The sequence below is a fragment of the Grampus griseus genome (genome assembly GCF_964374135.1).
Source record: "Grampus griseus genome assembly, chromosome: 4".
NCBI classification, from domain to species: domain Eukaryota; kingdom Metazoa; phylum Chordata; class Mammalia; order Artiodactyla; family Delphinidae; genus Grampus; species Grampus griseus.
In genome coordinates, this window is record NC_138997.1 from 70,860,875 (window position 1) to 70,875,930 (window position 15,056).

General features: G+C 50.5%; 1 protein-coding gene across 1 annotated transcript; it reads right to left on the reverse strand.

Annotated features, from left to right (window-relative positions):
• Window positions 1–12,018: 12,018 nt before the first annotated feature.
• GSX2 (GS homeobox 2) lies at window positions 12,019–13,627 on the reverse strand (the record flags this gene model as incomplete). Its single annotated transcript, XM_082653798.1, has 2 exons — window positions 12,019–12,359; window positions 13,054–13,627. The coding sequence occupies 2 exons, from the start codon at window positions 13,625–13,627 to the stop codon at window positions 12,019–12,021; spliced, it is 915 nt and encodes a 304-aa protein (XP_082509924.1).
• Between the last annotated feature and the right edge of the window lie 1,429 nt (window positions 13,628–15,056).

Below are 15,056 nucleotides of genomic sequence, written 5' to 3' on the forward strand. Positions count from 1 at the left end.
ATTCCTTTAAATATTTTTGAGCTGTTTTGGATGCAGTTAGGTTACTTGGAAACAGTTTGATCCTTTTGAAGCTTGCTTTTAAACTTTGTTAGGTGGAGCCTGAGTAGTCTTTAGAGCTAATTTTGCTCTACCACTGAGGCAATACCTTTCTGAGTAGTCTATTTGAATGAAAAGCCCCGTGTATGTTAGGAGGTCTTTTCTTTCTGGCCAGAGAGGACACAAAGTCTTACCAGGCATGTGTGAGGTCATAAATTTTTCAGCCTGCTTCTTTGTGGTGTTCTTTCTCTAGCCCCAGGTAGGTTCTTCATGTGTAAGTACTGATGAATACTCAGCTGAAAACTAGAGGGGAAACCTCTGTAGATTTCTAGAGCTTTCGTTCTGAGCAGTTTGCTATTGAATAAGTACTGTGTCCTATGAATTCTAGGCACCTTGGTTTCCTCTACTTCTCAATTCTGTCTCCTCAACTCAGGGAGACTGCTGGCCTTTGCTTGGGTTACCCTCCCTGAGTTCAGGAAATTCTCTCCAGGCCATATGGTGGGTCAGTCATACTACTCACCTCATTGTTTTCCTCTATGTTCATTCTTTCTCATCTCCAAGACTTGTTTTCAATGCTTTTAAATTTTAGAGTTCTCCAGTGCTAAGTCCTTGGGTTCCTTCCCCTTTTACTATGTACCACTCCCTTATGCACTCACCTTGTCACATGATTTTAATACCATCGTTACATTCATGACTCCTTTATTTACTTTTCGAGGCTTGCTCTCACTTCAGAATTATTTTTTCAATTGCCTTCATGATATCCCCACTTTGATGTGTAATTGTCATCTCAAACTTAATATATACTAAAATTGCTCCTCCTACAGTCTTCTTTTTTTTAAATAAATAAATTTATTTATTTATTATTTATTTATTTTTGGCTGCATTGGGTCTTTGTTGCTGCACGCGGACTTTCTCTAGTTGCGGCGAGTGGGGGCTACTCTTCGTTGCGGTGTGTGGGCTTCTCATTGCGGTGGCTTCTCTTTCTGCAGAGCACGGGCTCTAGGCGTGCAGGCTTCAGTAGTTGTGGCACATCGGCTCAGTAGTTGTGGCTCGCGGGCTCAGTAGTTGTGGCGCACAGGCTTAGTTGCTCTGCGGCATGTGGGATCTTCCTGGACCAGGGCTCGAACCCGTGTCTCCTGCATTGGCAGGTGGATTCTTAACCACTGTGCCACCAGGGAAGTCCCCTATAGTCTTCTTAACGGCAACATTTTTCTTTTCAATGCTTGGGATAAAGACCTTGGTGTCATCCTTGATGACAAGGTCATCCTTTTCTTACTCTTAAGAAAAGGTCATCCTTTTCTTACTCTTACTCCTCAGTTTCAGTTTGTTAGCAAATCCTGGCAACTCTACCAAATCAAACCCAAGAATTCAACACTTCTCCCCACTCCCATTACTTCCACCCTGGTCCAGGCCAGTGTCATCTCTTACCTGGCTGTATTTAATAGTATCTTATCTTCCTGGCTTCTCTCAACATAGCAGCCAAATTCATCCAGATTAGTCATAAGTTACAGCATATCACTTCTCTGCTCAAAATCCCGCAAGAGCTTCCCAGTTAACTAAAAATAAAAGCCAAAGCCCTTACTCTGACCTACAAGCCCTACCCCATCATCCCTCTTCCCCCCTCACACACACTCACTCACTGTACTCTAGTCACTCTGCCTCTTCACTGTTTCCCAACTATTTCAGGCATCTTCACACCTTGGCCTTTGCTTGGAATTCTTTACCACTAGAATTCTCTTGACCCAGCAAGCACAGGGTCAGTTCTTCGTATTCTCTTCAGGTCTTTATTTAAAAGTTACTTTTTCAGTTAGACCTTATCTGAGTTAACTAAATATCTGTATATCTTCATGTATATTTCCTTATTTAGTCGTCATCACCCTATGAGGGAAGTACTATTAATTATCCCCATTTTACAAATGAGGAAAATAGAAGTTAGAGAGGTTAAGTGGGTTGCTCAAGGTCACACTGCTAGTAAATGATAGAGCATGCAGACTGATTCCAGAACCTTCTCTATATCCTATCTATAATTATCCTCTATATAGGATATTTATTCTATACATAGGATATTTAGCCTATGTATATATACATTTTTAAAATTTTATTTTATTTATTTTAATTTTTGGCTGCATTGGGTCTTCGTTGCTGCACACAGGCTTTCTCTAGTTGCAGTGAGCGGGGACTTCTCTTTGTTGCGGTGCGCAGGCTCCTCATTGCGGTGGCTTCTCTTGTTGTGGAGCACGGGCTATAGGCGCGCGGGCTTCAGTAGTTGCAGCACGCAGGCTCAGTAGTTGTGGTGCACGGGCTCTAGAGCACAGGCTCAGTAGTAGTAGCGCACGGGCTTAGTTGCTTCGTGGCACGTGGGATCTTCCCGGACCAGGGCTCAAACCCGTGTCCCCTGCATTGGCAGGCGGATTCTTCACCACTGTGCCACCAGGGAATATATGTTTATTACATATATTTATATACAGCTACAATGAAGTATAGTTGTTTCTAGCCTCCATGTTTGAGGCAACTTGTGGAGTCTTGGAAGCAGAATGATGCATTGATCTAGCTAGTTTACTGGGCATCTACTATGTACTAGGTATTGTGATGAGTGCTGAGGATGCAGAGATGACAGATGCAGTTGCTGTCATCAAGGACATCACAGTTGAGAATAGGGAAGAAGGCAGACACCTAGAAGTCCATGAGGGAAGAACTAGGTAGAACTCATGGATAGAAATTACAAAGGAAGATACAACACAAGTAAGTATTCCTAGTGGTCAAAGCTGTTGAAAATGGAATGGGCTGGGACAACTTCTCTCATGGGAGACATCCCAGCAAAAGTGAGGAGACAGTTGACCTGACTGTTACAGAAGAGACTGGCTCAAGCATAACATGGCTGGTCAGCCACTCGGCAACTGATCTGAGCGGGGATTTTTTTTTTTTTTTTTTTTTTTTTTTTTTTTTTTGCGGTACGCGGGCCTCTCATTGTTGTGGCCTCTCCCGTTGCGGAGCACAGGCTCCGGACGCGCAGGCTCAGCGGCCATGGCTCACGGGCCCAGCTGCTCCGCGGCATGTGGGATCTTCCCGGACCAGGGCACGAACCCGTGTCCCCTGCATCAGCAGGCGGACTCTCAACCACTGCGCCACCAGGGAAGCCCGAGTGGGGATTTTTAAAGAAAGTTTTCAACAAAATGACTACTTGCAGAGATGTGTGCCGGGCTGAGAGAACCAACAAGAATTTGATGGGACTAGTAGAGGGGACTAGTAGAAGCCAGAAGGCATTTTCACCTTTTTCCATGAAGGTGCAGGAGGAGCCTGACTGAGAGCTGGAGCCTTGGAAGAGAGGCTCTCAGAGAGAAAGGGAATTTCTGGAAAGGAGCAGCAACTGCCAGAACTGGGACAATGCAACATCCCCAGAAACAATCAGTGTACCTCAGATTCTCTCATCAGGTTGTTCGGTTATTTGCAGTGCCACTCATTCACCAAACCCAAATGCAAGCCAGAGGCAAGAGACTGCAGGTGATGCAGTTAATAGAAGATGTAGTACAATCCACAGTGGCCAGTGTCTTCTGGCAACCACGAGGCCAGAGGAAGGTGGAGATGGATCTAGACCGGCATATGGAGAATAACCAGCACAGTTGGTTAAGAGCCCTTCTTTACTAAGAAGGAAGAAATTCTCCTCGAGGTCTGTAAAAGTGAACGATTAGGAAGTGAACCTCAACTATGGGAGAAAATTAGAGCTGAACGGAAAATCCGGCTCTGCTCTTCCCGTGTCTCTTTCCCAGCTCCAACATCCTCCTGCTGTGCTCCCGGGTGCACCACCCACCCTGGCGTCTGGGCGAAGCACTTGGTCTGGGAGCCTCCCTCCTGCGCGGGGGACCAAGGACAGCCGGGCGCCGGGTCTCAGCTCAGCTTTCCGGGAACGAGGAGGCTAGGCTGGGGCAGGCGTCCCGTCCCGTCCAGGTGCTGGTGCCTGCAGGGTCCGCCCAGCCCTGGTCTGCTCGCGGGGGTCGCCGAGACCATTCAGAATGTCCGGGCTGCCAGACAAGCAGGGCTCTCCACTTGGGCAGAGACGAGGTTGGACAGGTGGCAAGGATCCAAGGCGGAGCTTCCTTCCCCTCTGGGTCCACCCACCGCCCCTCCCCAGCCCCGACCCAGAAAAGGACACGCACACAAAAAACTTTTGCCACACTATTAATATATTCGCGTTTCCTCCCACTTTCCCAATGGGCTACCAGCTGCAGAACTCCTGAATAGAAAGCTTAATTGTGCTTTGTCATGCAGAGTACCTCGATTTTCTATAGAAGGTTACAAAGGGCCATTTGAAGTATTTCTTTCTCGCCTAATAGTGAACCATTTGCATAGGGCACCTCTGCGCCTGCGAGACCCAGGTAGCAGTGGCCCCCGGGTAACAAAACTCAGTGCGGCTTTCAAGGGACGCCCCACTCCACCTCCAGTCCCGCATTCCGACTCTTCTCCATTCCCTCGGGTCGCGGCCAGCGCCTGCAGCTGATTTAGAGGATGCGAAGCCTGCGGCCCGCAGGCCGCGGTGGCCCGGCCCCTCCGCTGACCTCTCGGCAGCCTCGGGTCATCACGGGCCCCCTACCCTGGGCTGGGGCCTGCTCTAGGCCAGGCCTCCGAGCTCAAGTGGTGTTTTCAGCTACTACCTGCGGGTCGGGAACCGAGGCGTTCACCTAAGCGAGGCCCTCCCGCCTCTTGCCTCTGGCAGAAGGCCCAAGGGAGGTACTGAAGGAACTGGAGCTGATCGTGATTTGGATCGGCGCTGTTCCATTTCTCCTGGTTGAGTGGCAGGGCTGCCTTCAGAATATCTTTTCTTGTTGCTTGTTTTGACAGTTCGGATCCAGGTCTATGTGACATATAAAGCTAATAAAATTCTAATTCCATTGTTAATCTTATCTCATTGCAGTATAGGTTTTTACCCTCACACCTGCGTGGCAGGGTGTAAGTCCATTAATAATAATAAAAAAATCAACATATTCATTGCATGTCTTTTCCCTGATGATATATTGTGAGCAGTGTGAGTTGAAAAAGAACCATTTATTCCCACCGTGAATGAGCCTGCATGGGGCGGGAGCTTCACCTGCCCCTCAGTCAATTAGGAATGTATCGAAAACTCTAGCAGAAAACGAGTTAAATTAACCGTTCGCTAATTTCCTTGTGTCCCTCCTACATAATCCCCCCTCTTCAGCTTGCCCCAGAAATTACCACAGGTTGCAAGGTTCAAATAGTGCCTAATGAAACTGACTACACGCTTCTTCCTCCAGCGCCACCGTCGGGGGAGCCCTTCCGCCGGCCTTCAAAGCCGAAGCGCTTTCCCGCTCCCGGTCCTCCGGTCCCTTAAAAAAAAAAAAAAAAAAAAAAAAAGATTTCTTTGGCAGGAAAAAAAAATCTAAACTGTCAATAACTCCTGATCCAGCCGGTGAACACTGCTGCCCACTCACTTCCCGCCACTGAGGACGCGGTGAGATTCGGAGCTGCTGGCCGGTGCCCTGGGTGAGGGCCTCATGGGCATCCTCCCCTCTCCCGGGACAGCTGGGGTCCTAGAGTTGGGAGGGTTGAGCCAGGGCCAAGGGATATTGGAGGAGGATGGGGAGATCAGCCTGGAGAACAAAGAGGGGAAAGATTAGAGAGACAGAGACAGAGACACACCAAGGCAGGAAGAGTAGGAGAGACAGAAAAAAAGCAGAGGCAGAGACCTAGAGGGAAGCAGATAATAGAGACACAGACTACACTGCCAACTTTCAACTTTCTTCTCAAGTTAGAACCACGTGCCTGGCTCAAGCAACTCATCACCCCGGGGGGGGAGGTGATTTGAAGTCTTGAGATGCAAGACCCTAATAATTAATCGTGGTCATTAATTAATTAAGGAGGAAAGGGGGGAGGTGGCTTGCTGCTGCTTGACCCCAAACAATTTAAATTAGGCTTTGTGAAGGTGGACTCCAAAAGCCTGCCGTCCCCCTCCTTCCTATTATTTCTCTTTCAAGCTCTCAAAAATTTCCATTATAATCCTCAGCGGCCTGGGGCCGGTAGAGCTGTGCATCCCTCTCCAGCCCTTCCCAGCCAACTGAGGCCAAGCTGGCTTTAACTCCTCGGAGCCGGCTGCTGCGCACGGGGCAGGGAGCTCTTTCCCATAAGGAGCAGCTCCCACCTGCCTTTTTTCTCTGCACCTGCTGTGGGTTGTTTCTCCCTGAACTTCAGAAACCAAATAGTTGCCTAAGAATTAGTCCCGCTGCAGTGCTCACACAGGCTAAATATCACCACATTCTCTGTTCTCTCTCTCTCTCTCTCTCCCTCTCTCCCTCCACCCCCCTCCTTCTCCCTCTCCCTCTCCCTCTCACAGTCTTCTTTTTCCTCCCTCTCACTAGAGACTTGAGTTCCTTATTTGAAATGGGGCAGCTAATACAAAGTCATCAAAGCACTATGGTTCTTGTCTTAAAGTGACAGCCCTCTTTATGGGGCTGTTTGAAATACGCCCCCTGCTTTTCAATGTCTCTCTATCCATCTTTGTCTGCTCTTCAGAAAAGCGGACAATATAAAGCCCAGCCTGGCGAGCTCCCCACGCTCAGGCCTGGGCAGTGCCAACCTCCGCCTTTAAGCAGATTGAAATTGTCACTGCTTCATTAATCTGAAACTAGTTACTTTCCTAAGCACACAGCACACACTTCCGATCTGTCAGGATTCACTCAGAGGAGCCCCTGGGGCCTTCCTGGGTTTAGGATTTGGAAGACTCAACAAAGGTAGGACAAGGGTTCAGGAAAACATAGGGCTCTGCTTGAAGAAATGCAATGCCTGATGCAGAAGGGCAGGCAGCGACATCAACATAAGGGCAGACAAAACACCTTTTCAGAGACAATGGGATGCCCAAGCTTTTGGAGGGTGCACTTGAGAACAAGGAGTCCAGCTATGGGAACAGACAAGGATATCTACCTCCATGTAGAATAGCTTATGGGACTGTGAGAGCTCACAGGCTTTGGATTTTTCTCTCCCCAAACAGAAGAAACTTGCTTCCACATATGAGTCAGGGTTGGCTGTTGTTTTTTCATCTGAGCTCTGATTCATCTCTGTTCCTAAGAGATCTCTTTAACCTCCTGTTCCAGTTCTAGCCTGTGTTAACCACTCCAAGTGCCAGGCCCTTGGGTGAGAAGCCCTCATCTTCTGTGAGACAAGCTGACGCTTTTCTTCATCCCTCCACCATTAACAAAAGATAATACAAAAAATTCTTCTACTTTTAATATTTCCAGCTGGCTTAGAATAGCAAGTTTTTGGATTCTATTCCATCTAATTTAGGGAAGAGACATAGGTATTTTTTTTTCAGAGATGCTCAGTTTTCGGTAATGTGAGCCTAAAGATTTATAAAATAGATTTATATTAAATTATGTTAATAGAAGCCTAGTAAATGCACCATTTAATTGCATGGAAAAAAATGTTCCCTTTTAAGAGGTCTGTCACCTTAACAGGTACATTCAAAGATTCCCTGTGAATAATGAAAATAGGAACAATTGCTTTGATGCACTGAGCTGCATTCATGTCTAGGACAGCTTTAGGCTGTGTTTGGAGAGGATGGGAGGAGCTCCTTTTAAAGCAGTGATTGCTCCTTTAAACCCAATTTCCTCTAGCAAACAGGTTCTATTGGAAGTGTCATTCTCCCTCTCTCTTACACCCTTAAGCCTGGACCTGAGATCTTACCCAGAGCTCACTACAGTCTTCCCTGAGGTTCAGCCTTTTGCTCCTTCCCCTAGCCCAACTCTGAGCCTCTTCCTGCCTCCCTCAAAGAAATCTCCCAAGCAGTGCCATGAAAAATGAGTGGAAACTGCACGAAAGATAGAAGTGCGAAGCAAAAAAATAAGAAAAAAAATTCTAGTGAAAATAACTCTCTTCTTCCCACATACATTAACACCACCAAGAGTCCACACACACTTGTGTACATGCACATACACACACAGACCCTGTTGCCCTCTGTGACCACTTTGAGTTAGAACAATCACCCTTCTGGCAATTCCCTGACCACAGTCAGGGTGGGCCAAGCAAACTGCATTTCTAATCCTGATTAGATGTAACTGGGCAGCAGTGGTGAGGAGTGGGGGTGAGGGGAGGGAGGAGGAAGCCAGAAAGTCAAAGACTTCACAGCCCCAACTTTTTGTTTCTCCTAAAATATCTATGGATATCCTTGGGGGGGATATGGTGGGGGGTTGGGAGGGGGCAGTAAACTATGATGGCCACTTCAGAATTAGGAGAGGAGGTGGGATCTACCATCACCAGTGTCTCTATCACCTGGGGCCATGAACACCCCAGGGATGGGCTGCTGGGTCCTTTCTGCCCTGGGCATGGTTTGCAATCAAGAAGCCTTGCTGGGGCTTCCCTGGTGGCGCAGTGGTTGAGAGTCCACCTGCCGATGCAGGGGACACCGGTTCGTGCCCCGGTCTGGGGAGATCCCACATGCCGCGGAGTGGCTGGGCCTGTGAGCCATGGCCGGGCCTGTGAGCCATGGCCACTGAGCCTGCGCGTCCGGAGCCTGTGCTCCGCAACAGGAGAGGCCACAGCAGTGGGAGGCCCGCGTACCGCCAAAAAAAAAAAAAGCCTTGCTGTGTGCCACCGTCATTGTTAGACCCTTGGCCTTGGGCTTGGTTTGGTCACTGAGTGGGAGGGTGAAGGGGAAAGGTCTCTGCTCCTCCTCTTTGCTGGGAATTCTGGACTGGGTCAGGGCACAATGGCAGGAGGTTATTCTTCCTGCTGTCCATCCTCCCCAGCCCCCAGCTCTTTTCCTGTTTAAAGAGGTGGATTCATCCATGCTAATGGTTCCTGCTGCTCACTTCTTTTCTCCTAATGGAGCAAGGTCCTGATTTTTAATTCTCATTTTTATTCTCTTTCTCTCTTTCCATCATGTGGTTATAGGCCCCTAAGAGGCCATGTTTTGGAGGAACAGAGTTCTGTGTTTCAAGTGGGGCGTATTGAAAAACTAGCATCTAGTGCTTCCCAGATAGAAATAGTCAAGCGTGACTCCACACATCTTAAACATTCCTCTTTTAATAAATCTGGGGACACTTCTCTTAGAGTGTTTGATATCAAGATTGTTTAACAGAATATTTGTACATCTGAGTGTTGGCTTAGGTGTTCTTACCCTAAGATGAAACTGTAGGCCTTTAAAATCAGACAGATTCCCAAAACCTTATTCCCAATCTTCAAAAACATCAACTGATTTTTTTTGGGGGGGGCGGGCGTTGGGGACGTGTAAAATAGGAGACAAGGAGACTTCATGGTTCACTCTGAAAGTGACAAGAAGATTCACCGGAGAACGTTTCTTTGGAGAATGTCCAGCGTCTTTGCCTGAATCTTTTTGCCTCTGGTGCAGGATTCACTGTTTCTCCTCTCTTCCCTAAGGAATATCCCTGAAGACAGGAAGGAAAGGTACCAAGCAGCCAACCCCAAACCAGGCACGGAGGGCTGGCCCCGCGTCTCCGTTGCCGGGTCGTAGAGCTGGGCGAGTGCAGCATCGGTGTGGCAAGCGGGCGGCTCAGCACTCTGGGCGCAGGGCCTGGGTGCGGGTAGCGAGGAGAAGTGCAGATGCTCTGGTCCCTACTGGGCAGGGACTTGGGGAGGGCCAGGCCCGAGTGCGGGACGACAGAGAGGCCGGGCTGAGAGTGGATGGGTAGGGGACGGCGTTGCCTGTCCACCTCTCAGATGAGGCTTCGCTTTGGGCAGGAGCGCAAAGAGGTGCGGCCGGGGCTCTTTGGCCTTCTTGTTATTTCCTGTGAAGGAATTCTTCCTTAGCTGCCAGTTTTTTGCGCTACGAAACTCCCTTCCTCCCAGCCCTGTACCGGTGCCCGGAGACGCCTGTTTATTGGGAAGGAGGGAGACGGAATCTTTGGAAAAGGCAGTGGGTCAGCGCCCCTCCTCCTTCGCGGTGGGCAGGGTGAGGGGGCCCAAAGCTTGGCTTGTGTGTGAAAGAGAGAGGGCAATCCAGAGCCTGAGCCTCCCAGGCCCGGGCCAGGAGCGAGTCAGATGCCTGTGACTGCTGCGCAGGATCGGGCCCAGGTCACTGCACAAAGCGGCGGCAGCTCCCCATTCAGTACGCACCGTCCAGCCTCTCCTCTCCCCTGCCTGCCCTGGCCAGCACCAGAATGAGAGATGACGACGGGCCTCAGGAGTGTGTGTGTGTGTGTGTGTGTGTGTGTGTGTGTGTGAGAGAGAGAGAGAGAGAGAGAGAGAGGAGAGATCAGAGAGAGAGAGAGAGAGAGAGAGAGAGAGAGAGAGGGAGTGAGAGTGAGGGAGTGTCTGGGCGGGGAAACCCATACTAGAGCCCAGCCCCACCTGGTGAGGTTTCAGTTCCTACAGACCTAAAGTAAATCAGACCTAAAGAAGTGTGAGTATGTGTGTTGTAAACAGTTCCTATGGCTTGGACTTTTTAGGTGGCATCTTTAGAGAAAATAATCAAAAACAACCCCAGCGGGTGTTTGTGGAACTCAGCTTGCAGGGAATGAGATTGCAGGGAATGAGATCTCCTAGTTTCCATGTTTCCAGCTTCACTCTCTCCCTTAAAGAACAGAACCTGGCTGTGCTGAAGAGAGAGCCAGGTTGCCTTGCTGAGGGCAAAGCCAAAGTAAGTCTTCTCCAGGGCCAGGATTGCGCGAATGCACTCTGCAAGGTGGTGGGAAGAGAGGGACTAGAAAGGAACTAATTTAGGTTAAAGTTAGGGAGACCAGAGAAAAAAACCAGAAGTCCGAAGGCACCTGTGAGCTATTTTGGAAAAGTGAGAATGTAAGTCTTTGGACAAAATAATTCCCTATTCCTGAACTTTTGTTTTCTCAGCAGTGGTGGAAACCAGCTAATTTCTTAGCTAGACAAACTCGGAAAAAACGGTATTGTTTCTAGTCACTTGTAGCATCATTTGTAACTTTGCATGTGTTTGCTTCAAACCTGTTTGATGAATTGTTGCCCTTCCTAAAACAATTCCTACTATTCAGATTCCTTTACATAATTCAGGTTTTAGTACTGAGAGAGATGAAGAAGGAAAGAAAGGGAGGAGGGACTGATACAGAAAATAAATACTAGGTAAGGGATTTTCACCCTCTCCTGCTAAATAAATTTAAAGGTTTGCCTGTCATTAATTGTCAGTGTCACTCTAAATGGAGTGATGTATCCTGTCAATTGTGAGGAATTGAGCTATTTTAAGAATGGGGAGTACTACCTGGTAGGCAGCATCATGATGGAAGGTGTCTTCTTGGCAGAAGTTTCAGTGACACAGAAATCCTATAGAGCCACAAACTCCCTCAACCAAGAGACCCACATTACCAAGTTATAGTCATTACTTTGCTCTAAATTCTCAGACACTTTTATTCCCTGTCCATAAGGGGGAGAGAAAGACGGGGGAAGATGGAGAAAGCAAACATCACAAATTTAAAACCTTGATTTTGTTTCATTTATTTAAATAAATATAAATATAAATTTTATATAAAACTATTCACAAGGAGACTTCCAGTGACTTGGATTTTAAACTCTCCCCAGGCAAATTTTCAGAAAGCAAGACCTACAGGGTTTAATTTTCTAAGTTATTTGCAATTCAATACTTTCATTAAAAACAAAACAAAACAAAAAGAATCAAGAAACCCCGTGTTCTTATCAGGTTCTGAAAGACAGGGAAAGGGAAATGACATGCGCTTTCAAAAACCCACATACAGTTTTAAACTTAAACCAACCCTTTTTTCTTTGTTATATGACGAGACTTAGTTGAATCTAGATTATTTACATTTTAAAAAAATGATCTATAACTGCGAGTGGAGTCCCAAACAAATAGATCAAGTAGGAGACGGAAGTGACAGGCCCGTCATGTAAGCCCCCGGGAATACCTGTCTCCACCTTCTCCAGGCAGAACAACCGAAAGGCCAAGGATTTTGGCCCCTGGGTGCCTGCCGCGTCGCGTTGTGTGTGTGTGTGGGGGGGGGGATTACGGGAGCGTGTAGGGAGAGGTGGGGCAGCCCTCCCTCATAATGGGGAAATCTCCTTGTCATCGTTGGCCGAGACCGGCGACAAGGAGTCCTCATCCTCTGAGCGCGCGTAGTGCGCCTGGCTGCCGACGCACTTGCAGCCCGTGTGGCTGTTCCTCTGTGTGCCCTTCCCTTCCTTCTTATGCTTCACCCTGCGGTTCTGAAACCAGATTTTCACCTGCTTCTCTGACAGGTTCAGGTACGTGGCGATCTCGATCCTCCGGAGTCGAGACAAGTACATATTGGAAGAGAATTCCCGCTCCAGCTCCAGGAGCTGCGTGCTAGTGAACGCCGTCCTCATCCTCTTGCCATTGGGTACCTGGCTGGCCTCCGAACCCCCTGCAGACGGGCCAAGAGAGGGCAGAGAGGTAATTCTCGGGGGTGGGTGTGGGGAGGCGCTCCCACCCCACGTGCCATCCCTTGGAAAGGATGCCTCGCAGGGACTCACCCGTGAAGCTCAACTAAATACCTGTATCCATCTCTCACTCTTTCTCATTTCAAGACACATCGTTACTTAACCGGGAAGGACAGGGACGCCCAAAGCAAGTGAAGGCCTTTGATGTTCGGGACGTAAAGTCAGAGGATTAAAGTGGGGGGCGGGGGAGGGGTTGCATTGTCCGGTCGTCTCCCTTCAAGCCTAGCGGAAAGGCAGGCAGGCTTAGCCCAAAGCAACGAAACCCAGCCAGCCTCGACGCCGGAATGCCACACTTAAATACAAATACACCCACCCCGGACCTCAGTCAGTTAACCTCCGATTTCTCAGCCCTCAAGTTCGAAGTCCTAAAGGCCCCGATGTTATGCAAGACTCGGGCACCAGATACCGGGAGTGAAGCTCACCAGGCTGCTTGGAGAGGCTGAGAAGGCTAACTCCCACCTTCGTGGAACTTCTGGGGACGACTCCACAGTTATACTAAAAGCCCCTCCTCCCTCCCTATCCCTCCCCCAGGCTCCCACTTCATCCACTGAAGGCGGAAAGTTTGCTCCCGGGAGCCGGCAAGGCACAGCGCGCAGGTGCCCAGAAACCCGGCCCTACCCATGGTGAGGCAGTGGAATCTCCGCGGGTCCGCCACGTTGTAGGTGGTGGCGGTGCAGACAGGTGCGTGGTGCTGCGGGTGCCCCAAGGCCGCCGCGGCCGCCGCCGCCGCCGCCGCCGCAGCCGCCGCCGCTGCAGCGCCGGGCTGCTGGGGCTGGTGGTGGTGATGGTGGTGCTGCGGAGGGTGGTGGTGATGGTGCGCGTGGCTCACACGCGGGCAAAATTGTGCGTCCCCAGGACCCGAAGAGAACTGACTCTTGAGCAGGGGCAACGCCCCGGCGGCTGCCGCCGCCCCGCCACTCCCGGCCCCGGCACTCCCGGTCCCTGCGCTCCCGCAGTTGGAGCTCGCGGGCCCCCGAGGGGAGTGCAGGTGCGAAGTGACACAGAGCGGGCAAACGCAGAACGCACCGCTCTTGCGGGACGGGCAGCCCGTCCCGGACACGGACATCACCAACGGGGATGGCATGCCCAGCGGGATGAAGAAATCTGGCCCGGGGTGCGGCTCAGGAAGCGAGGGCGCGGGCCGTGAGGAGTCCTTGATGATGAGCGAGTCGACATAGAAGGAGCGCGACATGTCGCGAGGGGTGGGTGGCTGGAGGGCCCGGCCGGCCGTGGCGCCCCCTCCCCTCTCCTGTCCTGAGCTCTGCCCCGGGCGCGGCGCGAACGCAGGCGGTCAAGCCCTTGGGGACGCGGAGGTGTCGGCGTCTGGGCTGCGAACAAAGGGGTCCCTGGAGAGGGCTGGTCCTCACGTCCCCCGCCCGACGCCCAGGCTCCGGGATTTTATAGCCCCCACCCCGACACGTGATGCTGCGGAGTACCGCTCGGCTCAGGCTCCTCAGCAGCTCCCCACCCTCGGGATAGGCTGCCCGAGTCACAACAGAAGCGGCGAGGAGGGGCGGGTGCGCGGCGGGGAAGAATTTGGAGGAGGGGGATGGGGGAGACTTTGCAAAGTGTAGGTTTTGTTAATTTCGCGGGGAGGCCGGCCTCCTCCCCTTCTTTCTCCACGCTTTCCCGAGAAATCACAGAGCTGCATCCTCCATCCCACCCCTCTCCCTAGCCTGGGCCCCGGCCCAACTCTTCCTCGCTTCCGGTCACAGATCGCACCAGGTGGGGACTTTGAGGCCTTTCTAATAGGAATGCCTAGTGCTCCTTGCTCTTCTGTGCCAGCCGCGGATAAGTCACGGCATAGTGTGAAGCCTACGGTTTAGAACAGGATTGTGTGGCGGTGGACTGGCAGGGACCCAGTCCCGGAGCGCAGCTTGGGACACGGACGGACACACACACACACACACACACACACACACACACACACACTCACACACTCACACAGAGTCCCCTAGCTTTTGGAACTGGCCAAGGTCATTCAGGTGGTTGGCTGGTGAGGGATCCGGGGGGCATAGCAGAGAGGCCTCCCAGCTCAGAAGTGGAGCTTTTCATTCTGATGCTTGGGAAGTTCTAAAATGCCTTTGCACTTGGGGCCTTCTGGGGCCACTCAGATCAACGACCCTTCCTTGTGCCTCTTTCTAACCTGAAACCACCCCCCTTGGCAAGGAGAGACATTGAAGATACGCTCTTGTCTTTCTCCGAGTGGTCCCACGGCTGCATTTGCAGACCAATCCTACAAACTCCATCTCAAGGACTTTGGGGAGAGGACCAAATCCCGGCCCTTCTAGAGACTGGGCAGGGGTTGAGGGAAGCCTTCGTTCTGAGTCCTGCTATCTACTGCTTAGGCAGCTAACCAGGAAGTTCTCTCCCCTATGCACGCCTTTTAAAGCCCATAAAGGTTTTGAAGGGAATTGAGTCACTCAGTGAATCCTGCCTCAGGATGGGAGAAGTGGCTTGGTAAAGGAAACCTTTCTGAGTGGCGGTGGAAGACTGGTGCACCAGTGGCTGGTGAGAGAGGGTGGCTGCCCACCTAAGGGCTATTGATCTTTCTGGGGAAGCAAGGCTGCAGAAGTGACAGCTTTCTCTTCTTTTTCCTTGTGGAAAATCTGGCTGGAGCA